General features: G+C 36.8%; 1 protein-coding gene and 1 pseudogene across 4 annotated transcripts in view; both read right to left on the reverse strand.

Annotated features, from left to right (window-relative positions):
* Window positions 1-22,006, reverse strand: part of TRAK2 (trafficking kinesin protein 2) — a 74,507-nt gene that overhangs the window by 28,804 nt on the left and 23,697 nt on the right. For all 4 annotated transcript variants that reach the window (NM_001428160.1, XM_016950291.4, XM_016950293.4 and 1 more), the window contains 2 exons: window positions 14,444-14,733; window positions 1,439-1,633 (listed from right to left, as the gene is read on the reverse strand). In NM_001428160.1, coding sequence (NP_001415089.1) covers window positions 1,439-1,633; window positions 14,444-14,534 — 286 coding nt within the window. In that variant the 5' untranslated portion in view covers window positions 14,535-14,733. The remainder of the gene's footprint in view (window positions 1-1,438; window positions 1,634-14,443; window positions 14,734-22,006) is intronic.
* Window positions 3,339-7,475, reverse strand: SCYL2P1 (SCYL2 pseudogene 1; annotated as a pseudogene).

Here is a 22,006-nt window from a genome sequence, read left to right on the forward strand (position 1 = left end):
GAGCGAGACTCCGTCTCAAAAAAAAGAAAAGAAAAGAAAGTTCTCAGAAATTTAAACACTCAATGAACAAAGGGAACTAGAAATAAGAAATACTGGTTCCTTCTAAAAATGATTTTCCAGAAAAATCTCAAGCAAGCAAATTCTCAAACTAAAACGTCAAGAAAGCCTTTGGAGCCTTGATTTAACTTAATTTAGCTATTTAAAAGAAATATTAAGGACAAAAACACAACAGTATTTGGGCTTCTTGATATTTTAGTTTCTGAAACAATGTTTATACTTTTTTTGAGCAGTTAAGTTCCAGAAACTACTAGAAATAAATTGTAGGAAACTGGTGCTAAAAGCAAGTTAATGATTACTATGAAAATGAGTATTTCACAGCAGACATTCTGCAGTAACAATCTGGCATTAAAACACCACAACACTCACTGGGCTTCTTGATATTTCAGTTTCAGCTGAAACAACGTTTATATTTTTTTTTGAGCAGTAATAAGTTCTAAGAAATGACTAGAAAAAAATTCTAGGAAACTAGTGCTGAAAACAAGTTAATGATTACTATGAAAATGAGTATTGCACAATAGTCATTCTCCAACGACAATCTGGCATTAAAACACTAAAGCACTCACTGGGAAAATGTCCAGGATCTGATGCAATCACCTACTTAATTCTAATTAAAGGAATTTCACAAACATATCAGTATTGAACTCATAAGCTTTTATTATAAATTCTAACAGCTACTGTGCACACAACATTTTTTACCAAATGAATTTTTAGAAAAGTAATTTCAGCCTTAATGCAGATTTTTGGGATCAAATGCAAAAAGGTCTCCACACTTCAAAGTTTAAAAATTCCTTTGTCTTTTCTAACAGCTTGGTGTAAAACAGACCTATTTTCAGAACAAATCTGGCTCAGTCTCTCACTTAGGAATCCTTAAATAATGAAGATTAATATATAGGGTATATTTATTTCTCCTGGCATTATTAAAACTACTTATGTACTACCTAAGAACTATGCTTCGTTATGCTGACATAATTCTTGTGACTGTGTTTACCAACGATATTAATAAAGATAAAAGTCAAAAGCTGATAGCTTAGGATAACAAACTACTGGGATAATAAATGTTGACAGTTATAAAGGAATATTAAAATTTTAAATCACTTTGCTTTTTAAAAAGTTCCCTTTTCTACTCAGTCTGAGGAAAATATCAAGTAACGAAAACGTCTAAGTATGTTTGCAACACTAGACACTGAGAGTCATAAGGATGACAAACTTTCTGCATTCAGACGTAACACAGAATTATCTCTTCCTGTGAAATCAGTTCAAATTAAAGTAGGTATACACCGAACAATGGCTACTAAACATCAATGCTTTAAAAATCAATACCAAGATACCCATGATCATTACTTTAATGCACAAACTAAAAGAGTAAAAAAATACTCACTCATATAACGGAAAGTCTCTTCAGCAAGGACTGGAGAGAGAGCATCAGATGCATGCTGCTGCTGGTGTGGAGACTGAGTCCAGTCTTGATTTTCATATAGGAAGAGAGTGTCTACTTTTAGCCTATACTGTGGTAGTTGTTCTTCTAGCAGACTCACCAGCTCAACTTCAGGGAGATCTTCATTGGAGCAGACATCTAAAGAGGAGAGTCTATGTAAATGAATCCAATATATTTCAACTTTTACTAGGCTACAGAGAAAATTGATGAAAATTAGTTTTTCTAAAGTAGGATAACCAAAGAAATACTAGACAAGATCATTTCTCCACTGATTTTTATTAGCATATCCTAGTAGTATAGTTTTTTTTTCTCCAGGTTTTTTTTTTCTTTTAGTAAGAGAACTTCTAAAGTAAAAATGATGGCATACATTTTTTTGACAGTAATTTCTAAAAAGTATTTTTAATTGACACAAAATAATTGGATATATTTATGGGGTACATGTGATATTTTGACATATGTATACAATGTATAATGATCAAATTAGGGTAATTAGCACATTCCTTACCTCAAGCATTTATCATTTCTTTGCATTGAGGACATTCAAAATCCTACCTTTTATCTATTTGAAAATATACAACAAATTATTGCCAACTATAGCCACCCTATGGTGCTAAAGAACACCAGAACTTATTCCACCTATCCAGCTGTAATTTTGTATCTGTTAACTAACATCTCCTGATCCCTCCTTCCCGCTACCCTTCCTAGTCTCTAGGAACCACTATTCTACTCTCTACTTCTAGGAGATCAACTTTGTCAGCTTCCACATGAGTAAGAACATGCAGATACCACAAATCTGAATTACATACTATCTAAATATATTGCTTAGTGACTATAACTATGCTTTTTTAAATTTTAAATTTTTTAATTTTTAAAAGTTTTTATTTTAGGTTCAGGGGTCCATGTGCAGGTTTGTTATGTAGGTAAACTCGTGTCACGGGGGTTTGGCGTACAGATTATTTCATCACCCAGGTACTAGGCCTAGTAATCCAACAGTTGTTTTTTCTGATCCTCTCCCTCTTCCCATGCTCATCCCTCACATATGCCCGTCTGTTGTTCCTGTCTTTATAACTATGCTTTTAAAGTTTAGAATTTGCAGAAATTTCATATTTTCTCCTTATCAATCTATTTAGCACGGTTTAAAAGAGGTCTGTGTCTCTGAAGCAGCAGCAGCCTGCTTAATTTTTAAAAGTATTTTTAATTGACACAGAATAATTGGATATATACTTTTTAAAAATAAAGTGAAAGAGGTCTGATCTCAACTTACATGCCTGGGGGAAAAAGCAATACAAAGCAACCAGCAGAAAATAGTACCAAAGGGATAAAATGATATGCTCTGTAATGACAAAATTTGAATTCTGTGGAGGATTCTTCAAAATCTGGAAAAATTACATTTTAGTATATTCTCATATTCATTAAATTTTTAAAAAAATTGCATTAAATTTTACTGAGCACTGGCACTGAAATAAGTCCTTTATCATTTTTATTTTAAAGAAGTGGTACATCTAAATCCCAAAACATGTGAGGTGAAGGAAATCAGAAAGGGGAGGGGAAAAAAGTTTCCTCTAAAAAATCTTCCCTATCCTTCACATAACATACATTTACTATGGTACAGTGATAGTCCTGGTCTGAGTCCTGACTCTGCATATACCACAATGTGACACTGGGTAAGTTACCTAAACTCTAACCCTCAGTTTCCTCATCTGTAAAATGGAGAAGGTACTTACCTCCTAGGTTATATGAATTAAATGAGACAAATGCATGAAAAATACTTGTATTTAGTACAAGGCGCCTTGCACACTGTGGAGGCACTCTATCAATATCAGCTTTTTTTTTTTTTTTTGAGAGAGAAGTAAAGTTTATTACATTTGAAAAAATACGGCAGAAATCTCAAAAGTTTACTCATTAAATATAGTTTAATTCTTACAAATCTCCTTTTGAAAACACAATTCATATATGCTGCAACCTCAGAAGTTTGAATGTGAAATGAAATATGAAGTTAGTAGTCAGGGAAGTCACATCAGAGTGCTTTGTCAAATATCCAAACAAATCAGCATATACCAAAGTGACTCTAAATATATCCAAGTGAATGCAGAAAAGTACATTACCATTTGAGGCAGACCATGCTAAAATATAATTTACAACAATTAGTTTGCATTTAAGATGGTTAGCCAATGAAACGTAGGTTAAGTTAAATTTTGTAGTATTTGCTCAGTCTCTTTGTACTAAACATTAGTTCATCTGAAAAGTAACCTCGGAAAAAGCAAATAACCTGATCTCTTTATGCTTATCATTTTCTCACTGTCATCTTAAATGCAAGCAAATCAATACAGCATCAAGATTTTTTTACATATTAAAATGAACACTAATGACTTGTGAAGGTAGACTGTGTACCATGTAGTACTTAAAATAGATGAGCTTGCAATGACCACGAACTCAATTTTTAAAATAACACCAAGATTCACAAGCCAAAATAAACATTTGATTAAAAAATTCAGCTATTCAAGATAACTCAGTTGTCCTTTTTCTCTTTGAGACTGGGAAGGGTTGGGTCTTTAAAAACCTGAAGAGGGGCCGGGCGTGGTGGCTCACGCCTGTAATCCCAGCACTTCGGGAGGCTGAGGCGGGTGGATCACAAGGTCAGGAGATCGAGACCATCCTGGCTAACACGGTGAAACCCTGTCTCTACGAAAAACACACACACAAAAATTAGCCGGGCGTGGTGGCGGGCGCCTGTAGTCCCAGCTACTAGGGAGGCTGAGGTAGGAGAATGGCGTGAACCCGGGAGGCGGAGGTTGCAGTGAGCCGAGATCGCGCCACTGCACTTCAGCCTGGGCGACAGAGTGAGACTCCATCTCAAAAAAAAAAAAAAAAAAAACCTGAAGAGGAGTTGGTAAGAGGAAAAAAATCCTCAGTGCTTTAAAAAAACTCAACTGGTTAGAAGTCCATACAACTACTATGCTGGCATGGACACAGATGTTTTCTGTCACAGAACCATTCACTGTCCCATAGAAGTAGTTCCTCCAAGCCAACTACATAAAGATGTAAATCAGCTCACCCATGATTGAAACTGAAATAATCCTTCAAAATAGACACCTCACCCAAAAAGATCTTTTAAATCATTGCTAGCTGAACTGCTATTGGTCATAGCAGTTGGTGGCTATGCAAAGTTCTGTGGGTTGAAGAAAGGATTACCCTGCGTACCAAAGGCAGATTGTCCTATCATGTTCATCTGTGTTCCCATTACTGAACTGCCCGTAGCTGGAGAAACTTGAGGAGGTACAAACTGATTAAGCCACTGATTTGGTTTCTGTTGTGATAATTGGTTCATGCTAACTTTGGGTTTCTGAGGGCCAAAGAGATTATTAAGGGCAGACATATCTGTGGGTCTTTGTTGGGTTGGCTTCGCACCAGCAGGAGGAACATTCAAAGCACTGAAGTTTGGCAAAGTGGGAGGTGTTCCAGAGTCATTTTGGTCACTCCAACTGTGCTTGGACTACTGTAGAAGTTCTGGTTTGTAGTAACGGGCATGTTGAATCCTGAAGTCTGAAAGCCCATATTGACATTTAGGCCATTTGTCAAATTTCTCTTTGTATTATCAACTGGTGTAGAAAACATCATGCCAATGCCCATGGAAGGAACAGAAGTGAACGTACTTGAAGCAGAAGGTTTAGGGGTACTAACAGAAAAGCTAGTCAAAGATGACATATTATCCATCAATGTGTCTGTCAAGTCCTTAGTCTGTTTAACAGCAGCAATAGGTGTGTACACTTGGGGTTTAAGAGGCTGCTGGCCTTTCAACTTCTATGCCTGCTCTTGTTCTCTTGCTAATTTTTGTTTTTCTTCAAGTGTAAGTGATGCTCTTTTATGTTTATTCTGAAACCCATCCTCTTTATTTTCGGAATCACTGCCAGTCAGAAGGTCTGCTCCAATGTGGCTAAAAACCTTGTCAATCTGCTGATTCCCAATATTTTTAACTTTTGTCTCCTCAGAAACATTCATTTGATTTCCTATGTCCAAAGATTTCTGTTGTTCTTGCATTATATGAAGTTGCTCCAGCTTAGTCTTATGTTCAGACTCCAACCTATTCAGCATCTCTTTTATGATGGAAATGAAAGAATTGAACTGATTAAGATTGTTTTCAATACTCAGGGGAATAAGATGAGGCAATACTTTTCCAGTCAGCTGCTCTTTGGTGATTCCCAACTTATGAGTAAAAGTACATTTGTAAATGCGTAAAATACCCATGAGGACTGCAGACTCTTTGGATGGAATTTGTTGTAAGAAGGGTAGGATATCATCAAGTACAAACCACTTACCCAAGTATTCCAAAATCTTTCCTAAGCACACTAATGAATTTACAGGAACAGCAAGGGAAGACATTTGTAGACAGGCATTTTTAATTCTTGGTATCAAAGTATGTTTCATGATGCGTAGTCTATAAGATTTGCAAAGGTTGGAATGATGTTTAGACAGAGCTCCTGGTATTGAATGGAAGGAGCTTCTAGTGCTCTGTAAACCATGGGTAGAACACTGTTCTTTATCTCATTGGGAGGGGTTTTGGTTAGTAGCAAATCCATTTTTTGTACGAAAATTAACAAAATCTGGATTGGCTCCTGCTGCTTAAACACAGGGCCAAGTTCAGGTGGAATTAATGTGACATATTCTTCTTTGGTGCATTCCTCAACGATCAGTAGAACACTGGGCAAAACAAAAGGTACCATGTCAGGGTTTACAAATTCTGAAGTCAAGTCAAAATTCTCTGTACAATGACATGCTTGGGCAGTAGAACCTTTGGCAGTCCGTTGAAAAACTGTGATTTCTGAAGATTATCTCTTTGGAATAAGGTATGAAAATATTGCAGTGTTACTGCACCAACATCATCAAAGAAGGGAATCTTTGTCATTTGATCTGCATCTGGTCTTACAGTTGGAGTTACATTTAACAGTAGCCTTACTTGTTCATGAACTTCCTCAGGTATATTTATAAGCGAACTAGATCCTAAATAACTCAACTGATCCAACTGCCTACTGAAACTCTTATAAATGTCTTGCTTATTGCCTTCAAATATACGTTTCCTTTTATTAAATACAGCATACATAACAGTTTCTAAAGAATATATATCACTGGCTGTTTCACAGCTCACATAAAGCATGTATTCAGGAGGCAAATATTCAGGATTTGGAAGACACAATGAAGGTAAATTTGGGTCCCATTCTTTACAAGGAAATTTAGGCTCTTGTTCATAAGGATTGGTTGATGATACATAACAATCAAAACCCATTATTTTCCAGGCTCCACTTTTATTCAAAATTGTATTTTCAGGAGTAATATTTCCATGTACCATTTTCACACTGCTATGCAAGAATGACAATCCTTTAGAAACCTGAAGCAAACCACATTTGGTTTCTACATCATAAAGTTTATAATCCTTAATGTCTGGAGATATAGGGAAAGGGAGATTTTCCCAGTTACCAAGAACACTGGCTAAACTGGCAAAAAACTGGTTCTGTACACAACGCCAAGCAATCCCTGGATTCTTCTAAAGAATGCTGGACAGTAAGAAGTCGAGGGTGTTGAAGTCGAGTTAAGTGTTGGACTCCTCATTTTAGAGAATCAATTATTTGATCCTTTTCAAATTTTTGATATTTGTCAATCATTTTTTATCAAAGACAAAAACAGCCACTGCTTTGTTGACTTTTTTGTGCCATTAAAAATCTTCCAAGCTAGCCCACTGCCACCACTGGCAATGTGTCGACCAACATCAAATTCTCTAGTGACAGGATTTCCCATTACAGCACTAGTGACATCAGCTGTTACTTCTGTAACAGTACTCTTCAATTTATTAAACATGGACTCCATGGCTGCAATATTGGGTAGTTATAGTTACCTTTTCCCTCTCCTTCCAGGAGGGGCAGAACTGGGCCTCTTTTTCCCCGCCCCCCTAAACACAGGCTGTTCCTGCTCTGCCTTCGCACCTGGCAGCTGGAGGAGGGAAAGGGATAGGGAGGGGAGGGATTGGGGACGAAGACTAAGGGAGGGGGGAAAAGACTGAAAGACCTATTGTCAGCTATTTTTATTACTGTATTACTATTGAGTTTTTACACCTAGGGATCAAATCAAGACTGCTAAAATAAGGTTGCTATAGTATCTAAATAATTACAGAGTATTAAAGGTAGAAGACACTTTCAGAAACCATCCAATCCTGCCTCCTAGATAAGGAAACTGAGACTTAAAGATGGGTAACTTGCCGAGGACGCTAGAACCACCAGACCTGGGTCTCGACTTCCTATCCAGCACTGTACCCATTCTTGTTGCTATCTGCCATTTACAGGACAAAGGCTGACAACTTGTCCTAGAAAGCAAGTTCCTACACATCATGTCTCCAACATACAGTATTAGTCCTACATATCTCCTAATTCCTCCAGGTGTCTAATCTACCTATTGTCCTATTTTTCACTCTTAATATTAGAAAGATCATGGGTTTTGGCATCAGACGTAGCTTCTGAATCTGACTCCTCTACTAATTGTTAGACACACGATTTATCCTTTCAGAGCCTTAATTTCTCTCATTTGTAAAATAAAGATCATTTATCACACACAACAGTAGTAAGAAGTAACTAAAATAAGCAATTAAGGCACCCAGGGTATCTGGCAGATCATAGGTACTCACTGAATACTATTTACATCACTACTCTCTCACTTGCACACCTACAACACCCCCTCCCCCATCTCTGAACAAACTCAGCTTTTGTGTTTTTATGTATCTGCCACTATCTTCCTGTTCCCAGTACTGTCCATCATTTAACACCTCCCAAACTTAGCTGTTTACAAAAAAGGAGAGTTATTTCTGTTAACATGCTTAAAATACTAGGGCTTAAAATAGCGAAAGTACAGGATGTCATATCAACCCTCTCACTTTTAAAGAGATGTGGTATTTCCTTTGTGGGTAGTATAATGAAACATGCTCTAGCTCTGGCAAAGAACAACAAAGTACTGGTTAAGAAAACAAATCCTTAAGAGAGTAAATTCCTACGACTTGACCTTGACTTCACAATGACATTTTAATAAGTTTAATAAAAGGAGGCTGGCAATATCAGACATCCCTATTCACCCAGAAGGAGAAGCAGTGGCTTGATCACCACAATGAGATAGAGATGAGGCAGATTTAAAACCTTAAATATGGTTCTAAATAAGCTCTCAATCCTTACAGATCTCTTAAATAGGAGACCTGAACATATATCCAAATTCTATTATTACAAGTTCCATGTGATTATCCAAATTTTTCCTGCCACACATATATTACATAGAGATTGTCATTTTAATACTCAGGAAGAGAAGTTGACTATAAATACATGCAGAGCTAAAAACAGACTATTAGGTATTCAACGGTATAGTGGAAATGAAGAACAAAAGTGACATTCATTACAAGAGATACTAGTCCCTAGTATCTCTTCTAGACTAGAATAATTCCCTACTTCCAAAATGTAATATTTAAAATAAGTGTACAATCCAGGCTTAGTAGATTAAGCTAAATATTCTTTAGACTAGCTCTTCCACCTTGCTTCCATATTCTGATAATGTTCCATTTATTACTCTTGCCCAGGCTTGACAACTCCTTCTCTACCATTTTATCCTCCAAATGTCTCTTCCAGATGTCCATTTTTTCCCAGTCATGCCTACCGGTAAGAGAATTAAATCAGTGCTAGAATCAAGCATACTAGAGCATGGTCTAGAGTATGATCTGTAGACCTACAGATGAAAAACAAGCCTCAAAAGGTTAACCTTATCAGCAAATAACTTAAAGTCTTGCCAAAATAAATTTTAACACTTTTCCAAGGAAGACAACAAAACCTAAACACCTAACAATGTAACATTCATAATATTCACCAGTCCATACAAAATTACTAGATATGCAAAAATAAACAAAATGTAATCCATAACCAGGAGGGAAATGAGTCAACAGAAACAGACCCGTCATGACAGAAATAACAGAATTAGTAAGCAGCAATTTTTTATATCCTCTATTTTTAATATGCTCAAAGATTTAAGGGGAAAATATGAACGTAATGGAAAGAGAAACAGAAGATATGCCTGCATTTTAAAAACCCAAATAGAACTAGAGTACAGTATCTAAAATGAAAGACTCACTAGATAAGATAAACAGATTAGATATTCTCCAGAAGAAAAGAACAGTAAACTTGAAGGTATAGCAATCGAAATTATCTAAAATGAAGCACAGAGAAAAAAAGATTGGGGGGAGAAAACTGAACAGAACATCAGTGGCTGTGTTATATCAAGCAGTCTGCAGTCCCAGAAGAAAAAAGAGGCAGGAACAGAAAAAATATTTGAAAAAATGGTGGCCGAAGTCTTCCAAGTTTAATTAATACAGTAAGTCTATAGTTCAAAGAATCTCAACTCCATGCAGGATAAATACAAAGAAAACCACATCAAAGCAAAATTGCTAAAAACCAGTGATAAAGAAGAAAATCCTAAAAGCAGAGAGATAGGAAAAAAAGAACATTACATTTAAGTTTCATTCACTTGAAATGAAACTATTCATTTCAAGATAGATGACAATGGAACAGCATCATTAAAACACATGGACAAAAAGCCAATTTAGAATCATGTGTCAGTGAAAAACATCTTTCAAAAAAGGTGAAATAGACCAGACGTGGTAGCTCACTCCTGTAATCCCAGCACTTTGGGAGGTCAAGGTGAAAGGACTGCTTGAGCCCAGGAGTTCAAGACCAGCTTGGCAACATAGTGAAACCCTGACTCTACATTAAAAAAAAAAAAAAAGGAAGAAGAAAAAATTAGCTGGGTTTGCACATGCCTGTGGTCCAAGATACTCAGGAGGCTGAGATGGGAGGATCACTTGAGCCCAAGAGGTTCAGGCTGCAGTGAGCCATGATCGTGTCACTGTACTTCAGCCTGGGGAACAGAATGAGACCCTTTCTCAAAAAAAAAGTAATTTTATTTTTCACACAAGCAGAAAACTATGGCTATTCATTGCCAGCTAACCCATATCCCAGGAAATGTTAAAGTTAAACAGGCAAAAAGGATATGGAATGGGAACTTCATTCAACAAAAGAAATAATAGAATGCTAAATCTGTGGGTAATACATAAGCCTTTTATTTTCATAATTTATTTAATTCATAATTAGCAATTTAAAGCAAAGGTAATAATGTATTATGTATATAACATATGTAGATGTAAAAGGCATAGTAATAATAATATGTAGAATGGTAGGGGGAAATGGAAGAATACTGTTTTAAGAGTGTCACTTTATTAAATATAATGTTATTTGAAGATGGGCTTTGATAAGTTAAAGGTATGTATTGCAACCTGGAGCAAGCACTGAGAAAAATAAGAGGTATAGCTAATATGTCAACAGTAGAATTAAAATAAAAAAAGTTTAAAAAAGGAAAATGAGAAAAAAACGGAAGACGGAACAAATAGAAAAAGAAAATAGGAGTACAGCAGACTCAACTAAAGTGATAATTACATTAAAATTAAATGGTCCAAATACTGCAAATAGAAAGTACAGACGATCAGACTGGATTTTCTTTTTAGAAAAGACCCCATTATAAGTTATCTGTGGAGATGCCCTTTAAATGTAAAGAGTCAGATGAGTTTAAAAAGTAAAAACATGAAAAATAAGATGATACCAATTCCACACAAACTTTTTCCAAACACAGAGGAAGGCATACTTCACAACTCGTTTTACAAGGCCAGTATTACCTCAATATCAAAATAAAGCGAAGACATTGCAAAAAAAAAAAAAAAAAAAAAAGAAAAGAAAAAAGAAAAAAGTACAAACCAATAACCCTTATTAATGGGACTAGGAAGGACACAGACACACACATACATATACACACACTCCCTAACAAAACACTAGTAAATATAACCTGTCATATATAAAAAAGATAATATATCATAACCACGTAGTTTTTTCCAGGAATGCAAGTCTGGTTTAAAATTCAAAACTAAACCAACAGAATTCACCACACTAATAGACAAAGGAAGAAAAACCATATGAACATTTCAACAGAGGCAAAGTAGGTATTTGACAAAATTCATGCTAAAAACTTCTCATCCAATTTGGAAGAGAAGGATATCTTCTCAATTTAATATAGGGTATTCTCAAGAGACTTAATGGTCAAATACTGTAACTTTTCTCCTCAGATTGGAAATACGTCAAGGATGTTTGCTCTTACCATTTTTATTCAACAATATACTGAGATCATGTCTCATTCAATAAGGCAAGAAAAATAAATAAAAGGCATCCAGAGTGAAAAGGAATATGTAAAATTGTCTCCATTTGCAGACATTATGGTGTATGTAGAAAACTAAGAAATCTACCAAAAAGTTACTAAAACTAGCAAGTTAAGCGAAGTTGCAGAATATATGGTCAACATTAAAAAAATCAATTTCATTTCTATATAGTAGTAACACACAGTAGGAAAATGAAATTAAATAAACAGTGCCATTTAAAAAAATACGTAAGACTAAATTTAACAAAATATGTGCAAGACTTATACAATAAAAACTATAAAATACTGGTAAGAGAAATTAAAGAGGACCTAAGTAAATGGAGATATATATCAAGTTTATGGATTAGGAGACTCACTATTCTTAAATTATCAATTCTCTACAGAGTCTATGTAATTCCATTCAAAATTCCAGCATTCTTTTTTGGGAGAAAATGACAAGCTGGTTATTATTATTAGGGACAGGTTCTCTCATTCTGTTATTCAGGCTGGAGTGCAATGGCACAATCATAGCTCACTGCAGCCTTAATCTCCTGGGCTCAAGTTATCCTCCTGCCTCAGCTTCCCTAGTAGCTGGGACTACAGGTGCATGCCACCACGCCCAGCTGTTTTTATTTTTTGTAGAGATGGGGTCTCATTATGTTGCCCAGGCTGGTCTTGAACTCCTCGGCTCAAGTGTTGACAACCAGATTATACAATTTATATAAGAATGTGAAAAATCTTAAATGGCCAAAATAATTTTTGAAAAAGAGTAAAGTTGGAGAATTTATATTATCTGATTTCAAGATTTACTATAGAATTACAGCAAATAAGACAATGTGGTATTTCTGTAAAGATAGACTTAGGGATTAAAGGAACAGGATAGAGTTCAGAAATAGAACCATACACATATGACAATGAAATTATCAAGGTATTTCAATAAGGGTAAAGAGACCATTTTTAACAAATGGTAAAGAAACAATGAAATATCCAATTGGAAAGCAAAAAACAAAAACTTGGACCCTAACCTAATTCCATGCTCAAAAAAGTACACTACTGACTTAAAAGTAGAAGTAAAAACTATAAAACTTTTTCTTTTATGTGCAGATTTCTTAGAAACAACACAAAAATAAGAATTATAGTAGCAAAAACTGATAACTCCATCAAAATTTAAAACCGCTCTTCAAAAGACACAAGTAAGAAGATGAAAAGGCAAGCCAAAGTCTGGGACAAAATACGGTCCATTTACCTAACAAAGGACTTACATCTAGAACATGTAAAGAACACTTACAATTCAACACTTACATTTCAATAGTAAGATAAATTTTTAATGGGCAAATGATTTGAATAAACAACTCAAAATAAAATCTTAAGCACATGAAAAGGTGCTCAACATCATGAGTCATCAGGAAAATATAAATTAAAATCACAGAGATACCAGTACACACCTACTAGAATGGCTAAAATCAAAACCACTGACATTACCAAGTGTTGATGTACAGTAGAGGTCAGCAAACGACAGCCCACAGGCCAACTTCGGCTTGCTGCCCCACCTGTTTTTGTAAATCAAATTTTATTGAAACACAGTCACACTCATTTTTTCATGTACTGTCCAAGGCTGCTTTTCTGCTACAATAGCAGAGATGAGTAAGTTCCAGCTTAGCAATAAAAAGAAACAACTTCTGATACTTATCACAAGCGGATAAATCTCAAAAACATTTTGCTGTGCAAAAGAAGGCAGACACAAAAGACACATTCAATTTATATGAAATTCTAGAACAAGCAAATTTAATTTAAAGTGGCAGAAAGCAGATTAGTGGTTGTTTGGAACTGGAGGTGAGGGGTGGGGAGATCTCTGTACAAGGGAACTTTCTGTGGGGTAATAAAAACTTCTCTAACTTGTTTGTACTGGTGGTTACACTGAATGCATATTTTTGTCAAAACTCAAACTGTATACTTAAAATGAGTGTATTTTATTGTATCTTCATAAACATACCTCCAATGATGATAAATTAAAACAAACTTTGGGTTTTGATGGGTTTCAGAATTCAGAATTTTTCAGATTTTTAGAAAAGTGGCACTGTACATTAACTGTATGTTATATAACATCCCCAACTGGTTTTGCAGCAGCACCTCATATTTAAATATATAAATACATCTTCAGCAAATATGAGTATTCAAACTAAATAAGTTAAGTCTAGAAACAGCCAAAGTCTGGTTTGGTGGGCAAATGAGTTTTTGAATAAAAGTGTAGAAAAAAACTTTGACTGCTCAGAGTTTTTTGATTTAGTCTTACAGATAAGGTGTTATGGGCCTGTATGTATGTTTGTTATATGCTGTACGCCCCAAGAGTCTTGTGTGCCAGGCATTGTTGTTAGGTACCTGCAGGGTATACAAACACAGGTAACTCTGTCCTTGCCCTGTGGAGATCAGATGGATATGATGCAGCTACTACTCACCGGGGGTTCACAGGGTACAGGGGAGTCCGACATAGACAAGAAATAACATGAAAGGCAGATTCTGTTAATGCGTCCGGAGACACAGGGGATGGAGAGATTAATTCAGTTTTTCCCTGAGGACATCAGACTAGAAAGGGAGGCTTGGGTTTCATCATGATAGGTCATATACGCTGGACTGAGGCATTTGCATTTTCTCCTGTAAGCGATAGCGCTTCAATATTTATTAAACTGGACTTACCAGTGATGCTCTCCGAGTCTCTGTGATTGCTATTCATGAGGTTTTCTTCACCTGTTGGTGATGTAAAAATTGCATTCTGGGATTGACTCATGCAGGATCCTTTCTTGCTTTGGTTGAGAAGGACAGCTTTGGTATGAATCAGAGTAAAGGAAATCCATCAAGCCATTCAATAATGAAATGGATTTGGTCACATGGATATTTTCTTTTAGACAGATTTTCTCTGATGAGTCAAATGACATCCGTAGCAATGAGCACTCTCATGTGATTATCATACTTTGGACAGTCATGACCTAAAACAAAAACATCAAGTGACTAGAACTCAGCATGCTCTTTAACAACAGGAATCTAATTAATCAAAATGTCCATCATGAAAAATGTTTTTCTAATGATACATACAACATGGATAAATCTCATAATTATGCTGGAAGAAAGAAGTCAGACAAAAAAAGAGTACACAGTTTATGACTTCATTTACATAAAATTCTAGAAAATGTCCACTTATCTACAGTGACAGAAAGCAGATCAGTGGCTGCCTGGAGTTAAGGGAGGAATTACTAAGGGGCAGGAGAAAAGTTTTTGGAATGATGAATATGTTTATTATTTTGACTGTGGTGATGGTTTTACAAATGCGTATCAAAAGTGGTTAAATTGTACACTTGAAATGTGTAATTTGATGCATGTTAATTATATTTAAATAAAGGTGTTTAATTTTTAAAAAGATAACTGTTTAAAGTAATACACTAATAATATATTGTAGAGTCTATAACATATGTAGAAGTAGAATGTTTTGCAGTAGCATGAAGGCCAGAAGGGGGGAAATGGGCATATACTGTTGTAAGGCTTTTATATTACACATGAAACAGTAACATATGGCTCGAAGATAGACTGTGATAAGTTAAAGAAGTATACTATAAACCTGAAACCAACCAATTAAAAAACTCAAGAATTACAGATAATAAACCAATGAAGAAGACGAAATGGAATAATACAAAACAGGGTTTTTTAATCTTGGAAAATTAACATTTTGGGCCAGTTATTGCTTCGTCATGTGCATTGTAGGATCTTTTACCCACTAAGTGCCAGCAGAATCGCTTCCCCAGACCCTCTCCAGTTTTATCCAAAATGTCTCCAGACATTGTCAGATGTCCCCGGGGGGGGGGGGGGGGGCGCAAAATTCATCCCTGGTTGAGAACCACTGATAAAACAGATGCTCAACTTCACTCACAATTAAAACAAAAATATAAACAAAAAAAAAGTTCACCCACTAGATTAGCAAACATTAGTTTTATTATATTCTTTGCTGGAGATGGTGTGGAGAAAGAAGCACTCTTATACCCTGTTGATAAAAGTGCAAATTGGGGCTGGGCATGGTGACTCACGCCTGTAATCTCAGCACCTTGGGAGGCTGAGGTGGGCCGATCACTTGAGGTAAGGGGTTCCAGACCAGCCTAGCCAACATGGTGAAACCCTGTTTCTACTACGAATACAAAAATTAGGTGGGTGTGGTGGCAGGTGCCTGTAATCCCAGCTACTTGGGAGGCTGAAGCAGGAGAATCGCTTGAGCCTGGGAGGCAGAGGTTGCAGTGAGCTGAGACTGCGCCAACTGTACTCCAGCCTGGGTGACAGAGCAAGACTCTGTCTCAAGAAAAAAAAAAAAAAGGTGCAAATTGGAACAAGCTTTCAGAAGGCTATTTGGCAATGTCTACCAAACTTTTAAATGCACACATGCTGTAACTTAACAGTTCTACCACCAGGAATTTACACAATGGATATACTCACGAAGTGTGCCAAGATGTAGGGATAAGGATGCCCATACGGTATTGGTTTGGGGGGAAAAAAAAAAGCACATACCACACAACTGGAACTAAATGTCTATAAATAAATGGTTTAATAACAGTGGAACATACAAAGGAATACAATGTACTAAATATATGTGCATACTTAAAAAAATCAGGAACTGTCATCAGTGAAACTGTTCAATTCTACTTATTTGATTTATATCAAGACAGTCTCTGCTTGGCAACTTGTGGCTTCTACTTATAGTTAATTCATTCTCATGCCTGCTCTTCACAGGCATCATAAATATTCAATGTTTTACAAGAGAGTTACCCTCAAGAAGCAGAAAGGAACAAAGTAAATAAAGGAAACTGAAAATGGTTACTGAGGCAGAAGAATAGAGAAGCACTTTGAGCAAATCCTAGGGAGGAGTTTCAGAGATAGAATGTGAACAGAATTAAACGTTATACAAAAGTCAAAGGGAAAATTAGGTTTATTTAAAAAGGGGTAAGGGACCATAAAATCAATGATAACTTTCCAGAAACCAGTTCAGCCAAGAGATTGGATCCAAAGACAGGCTGCAAGGTGTCGGTAAGTGAGATGCTAAGAGTGGAGTTTAGTGAGTACAGACCACGATTTCCTAACACCTAGACTTTCAGATCTCCACAGACTGGTAAAATTTCAAACACTTCTGTGGTTATTGGCATGGGGTTTCCATTTCTTACCAATTTCTATTACTTTGTAAATGATAAAACATTTTACTAAAAGAAAAAGAGACATAATAAATAGCAGTCCTTCCCAAAAAAGGAGTTTGTAATTTTATGTTGGAATAACAACAGCAACACCACCACCACCACACACACACACACACACACACACACACACACACACACACACATGAGACAGAGTCTTGCTCTGCTGCTCTGTCACCCAGGCTGGTGTGCAGTGGTGCAATCATAGCTCACTATAGCCTTGAACTCCTGGCCTCAAGTGATCCTCCTGCCTCAACTCCCAAAGCTCTGAGATTACAGGCATGAGCCACTGCACCCAGCCCTAATTTTTCTATATTTGAACTCAGAAAATTTTAATAAATACTTTAAGATTCTGGTACTGATACATGCTGAATAAATGTGAGTGAACCCTAAAAACATGCTAAGTGGAAGAAGCAGCCACATGATTCCATTTATATAAAATATCCAAAATAGGCAAATCCATAGTGACAAAGCCAATTAGTGGTTATCAGGAACTAGGGAGAGGGGAGAATAGGGAGTGATTGCTTAATGCGTATGGGGATTCCTTTTACGATGATGAAAATTTGATCAATTACAGCTGGTTCGATGGCAGTGGGTTATCAGAACTTATTAACATTAGTGTCATTAAAGTTGGTATATAGTCCCTCACTGCTAAATTTGGCTTAAAAATAAATTTTTTTTTTAAATTTGATGAATTAGTGGTGATGGTGGCACAACACTGTAAATAACACTATAATAAATTTCACTGAATTATACACTTGTGGTTAAAATGGCAAATTTTACATGTCTTTTACTGAAACTAAGTACTGTACTATATAATACAAAGTATATAATACACAATTTTAAAAGTGATAGGGAAATGCTTAGATCAATAGTCATTTATTCCAAGTGTATTTTAAATAAAATCAGTCTTGGTAAAGAAAAAAAAGATTATATTTTATATATATAACTATTTTCTTGAAATATGTTTGCCAGTATAGTAATCTGTGTTAGCCAGTGCAACATGAAGTAAAACTCTAATATATTAATACAGATACTTTAATTTTAATTCCAGTTGTCAAAAATTCATTTTTCATATTCCAGGAAAAGTCCACTGTATGCAACTGAATTCTTTTCCACATATTGTATTGTCCAGAATTGTCATCCCTAAACCAGTCACTATAAAGGAAATAGAATTATAATGAATCAAACCAATAAAGAGTCACACCTTGAACTTGGAAGGAAGAAGAAAGCAATCTTCCCTGAAGTACACAATCACTGGCTACCTGAGCAAAATCTGAACTAGGGCCTCTGCCAACCAAGAAGGGGGAAATGATCATTTTTAGGTAGGGAACCAAATATCACCTGCTATGTAAGTCCTTATGTCACATATAATTTTTATCAAGGTCTTTTAAATTCTAACACTCCAAAGACCTAGATTTATAGTTTAGGAATCAAGTGATACATTTTAAAAAAACAGAATGGCAATGGAAATCTAAGAATAAATGTGCTAGTGTATAACCGGCTATCTAGTGAATGATCAGCAAACCATGCACTAGTTTGTAACTGTGCACTAGTTTATAACTATGCACTAGTGTATAACAGGCTATCTAGTGCATGGTCAGCAAATCTGGCCCACAGCCAAATTTGGCTTGCCACCTGTTTTGTTTGTTTGTTTGTTTGTTTTTGTTTTTTTTGTTTTTGAGACGGAGTCTCACTCTTTCGCCCAGGCCGGACTGCAGTGGCACAATCTCGGCTCACTGCAAGCTCTGACTCCCGGGTTCGCGCCATTCTCCTGCCTCAGCCTCCTGAGTAGCTGGGACTACAGGCACCCGCCACCTCGCCCGGCTAATTTTTTTTGTATTTTTTTTTTTAGTAGAGACGGGGTTTCACTGTGTTAGCCAGGATAGTCTCGATCTCCTGACCTCGTGATCCGCCCGCCTCGGCCTCCCAAAGTGCTGGGATTACAGGCGTGAGCCACCGCGCCCGGCCTGCCACCTGTTTTTGTACCTGTGTACCTTAACCTGTGAGTTAAGAATGATTTTTATACTTTCAAACAGCTGGAAGGCAAAGAATAATATCATGTAACATGTGACAATTATGAAATTCAATTTCCAATGTCCACAAAGGAAGTTTTATTGGAATACAGCCACACTTACTTAAGTATTGTCAATTGGTTGCTTTCATGCTACAACAGCAGAGCTTAGTAATTTTAAGGACTTCATAGTCCACAGAGCCTAGAATACTATGTCTCTTTACAGAAAAAGTTGACCAACACCTGTTCTACAGTAGAAAAATAGTTCAGTCATAAAATAACCACCTACCTAAATCAAAGATTTCTTAGATTAACTTCTTAAACAGAGTTTCCTTCCACATTTACATACTTGTAATTAGATCACTATTTCCACAGAATTTAGGTAAACTAAACAACAGACTTCTACTTTCTACATCCGTAAGTGCATTTAAATGTTATTTTCAATTTCTAAGGAAGCATTTATTTTTATTTTTATTTTTTGAGATGGAGTTTCGCTCTTGCTGCCCAGGTTGGAGTGCAATGGTGCGATCTCGGCTCACTGCAACCTCTGCCCCCCAGGTTCAAGCGATTCTCCTACCTCAACCTCCCAAGTAGCTCGCATTACAGCTCCTGCCACCACGCCTGGCTAATTTTTTTATTTTTAGTAGAGATGGGGTTTCACCATGTTGGCCAAGTTGGTCTCAAACTCCTGACCTCAGGTGATCCACCCACCTCGACCTCCCAAAGTGCTGGGATTACAGGCATGAGCCACCGTGCCCCACTTCAGAAAGCATTGCTTTTTTTTTTTTTAAGTAATAAGTTATATACTTGTTTGTGAAGAGAGAAAAAGAGAGAGAGAGAGTGAGGAGGGAAGGATGAAAAGGAACAGGATAAAAGCAAAGTATCTCTCATACTGGTCCACACTGATTCTCAAACAGAGCTGCGGTTCTTTTAATCATATCTGAATCAAAGACCACTGTGAAAATCTAATGATAATTTTGAGAACTATGCCCACCACTCTGTTACACACTAGCTGATTTGATTATACATTTACCATTTATTTTAGTTCCTATTTTTGTTTTTATATATATCACATAGGAACACAAAAATTTTATATGTTTCGCCTAAGGACTCTACATCTTTGTTCTACAGCAGGGGTCCCCAACTCCTGTGCCATAGAACTGTACCCATCTGTGGCCTGTCAGGAACCAGGCTGCATAGCAGGAGGTGGGTGAGTGAAGCTTCATCTGCATTTACAGCCGCTCCCCATCACTCGCATTACTGCCTGAGCTCTGCCTCCTGTCAGATCAGCGGCGGCATTAGATTCTCATAGGAGCTCGAAACTTACTGTGAACTGCGCATGCGAGGGATCAAGGTTGCCCACTCCTTATGAGAATCTAATGCCTGATGATCTGTCACTGTCTCCCATCACCTCCAGAAGGGACCGTCTACTTGCTGGAAAATAAGCTTAGGGCTCCCACTGATTCCACATTATGGTGAGTTGTATAATTATTTCATTACATATTACAGTGTAATAATAATAGCAATAAAGTGCACAATAAATGTAAAGCACTTGAATCATCCCCAAACCACCTCCTCATCTCCACTGGTCCATGGAAAAATTGTCTTCCACGAAACCAGTCCCCGATGGCAGAAAGGCTGGGGACCTCTGTTCTAGAAAACTGCTCTTTAAATTAACTTTGGAGGTTTTGTTAATGGTTTAGTCTTAATTCTTGCATACCAGAATAGAGAAAACTAAGTTGAACTAAGAACTAAGTCCATCTAAAGAATCATGCCAGAAAAATGCTGACTTTCAGGGCAATTCAGGAAACTGTTCAGCCTGCAGACTGTGTACCAAGTCCAGGGTGATGCGGCAATGGTACGCTCTTCCTGGGGACTTTTTAGATCTAAATAAGCCCTTTGGACATGCCCTGTCTAAATCTGAGCTCCTCAGAAAGGTCAGTTTGGAGTAGCAGTACTGAACATAGTTCCATGGATGTGGCCTGACATTAGACAAGTCTGAATTTTAACCTTATTTACTGCTTTTCTGACCTTAGGCCCGTTATTTAACATTTTTGAGTCTCATTCCTCATTTTCAAGATGGGGATATTAATAACTACCCTTTATAAGAAGGGTCAGACATGAGAACTAAATAAAAATGACAAATTCCTAGTTTGGTACCCAACATACAGTAGACACTCAAATGCGCACTCCTGTCGGCTTCCCCCTAGCTCTCAGGCCTGATAAAAAGATGATGTCTTCTGTCTAATATTTCTTTTTTATTAAGTTCTAGGGTGCATGTGCACAACGTGCAGGTTTGTTACATATGTATATATGTGCCATGTTGGTGTGCTGCACCCATTAACACATCATTTACATTAGGTATTTCTCCTAATGCTATCCCTCCCCCCTCCCCCCACCCCACAACAGGCCCTGGTGTGTGATATTCCCCACTGTGTCCAAGTGTTCTCATTGTTCAATTCCTAACTATGAGTGAGAACATGCGGTGTTTGGTTTTCTGTCCTTGCGATAGTTTTCTCACAATGATGGTTTCCAGCTTCATCCATGTCCCCACAAAGGACATGAATTCATCCTTTTTTACGGCTGCATAGTATCCCATAGTGTATATGTGCCACATTTTCTTAATCCAGTCTATCAATGATAGACATTTGGGTTGGTTCCAAGTCTTTGCTATTGTGAATAGTGCCGCAATAAACATACATGTGCATGTGTCTGTAGAGGAGCATGATTTATAATCCTTTGGGTATATACCCAGTAATGGGACGGCTGGGTCAAATGGTATTTCTAGTTCTAGATCCTTGAGGAATCACCACACTGTCTTCCACAATGGTTGAACTAGTTTACACTCCCACCAACAGTGTAAAAGTATTCCTATTTCTCCACATCCTCTCCAGCCACCTGTTGTTTCCTGACTTTTTAATGACTGCCATTCTAACTGGTGTGAGATGGTATCTCATTGTGGTTTGCATTTCTCTGATGGCCAGTGATGATGAGCATTTTTTCATGTGTCTGTTGGCTGCA

The sequence above is a fragment of the Pan troglodytes genome, chromosome 13, assembly GCF_028858775.2.
Source record: "Pan troglodytes isolate AG18354 chromosome 13, NHGRI_mPanTro3-v2.0_pri, whole genome shotgun sequence".
Taxonomy (NCBI): domain Eukaryota; kingdom Metazoa; phylum Chordata; class Mammalia; order Primates; family Hominidae; genus Pan; species Pan troglodytes.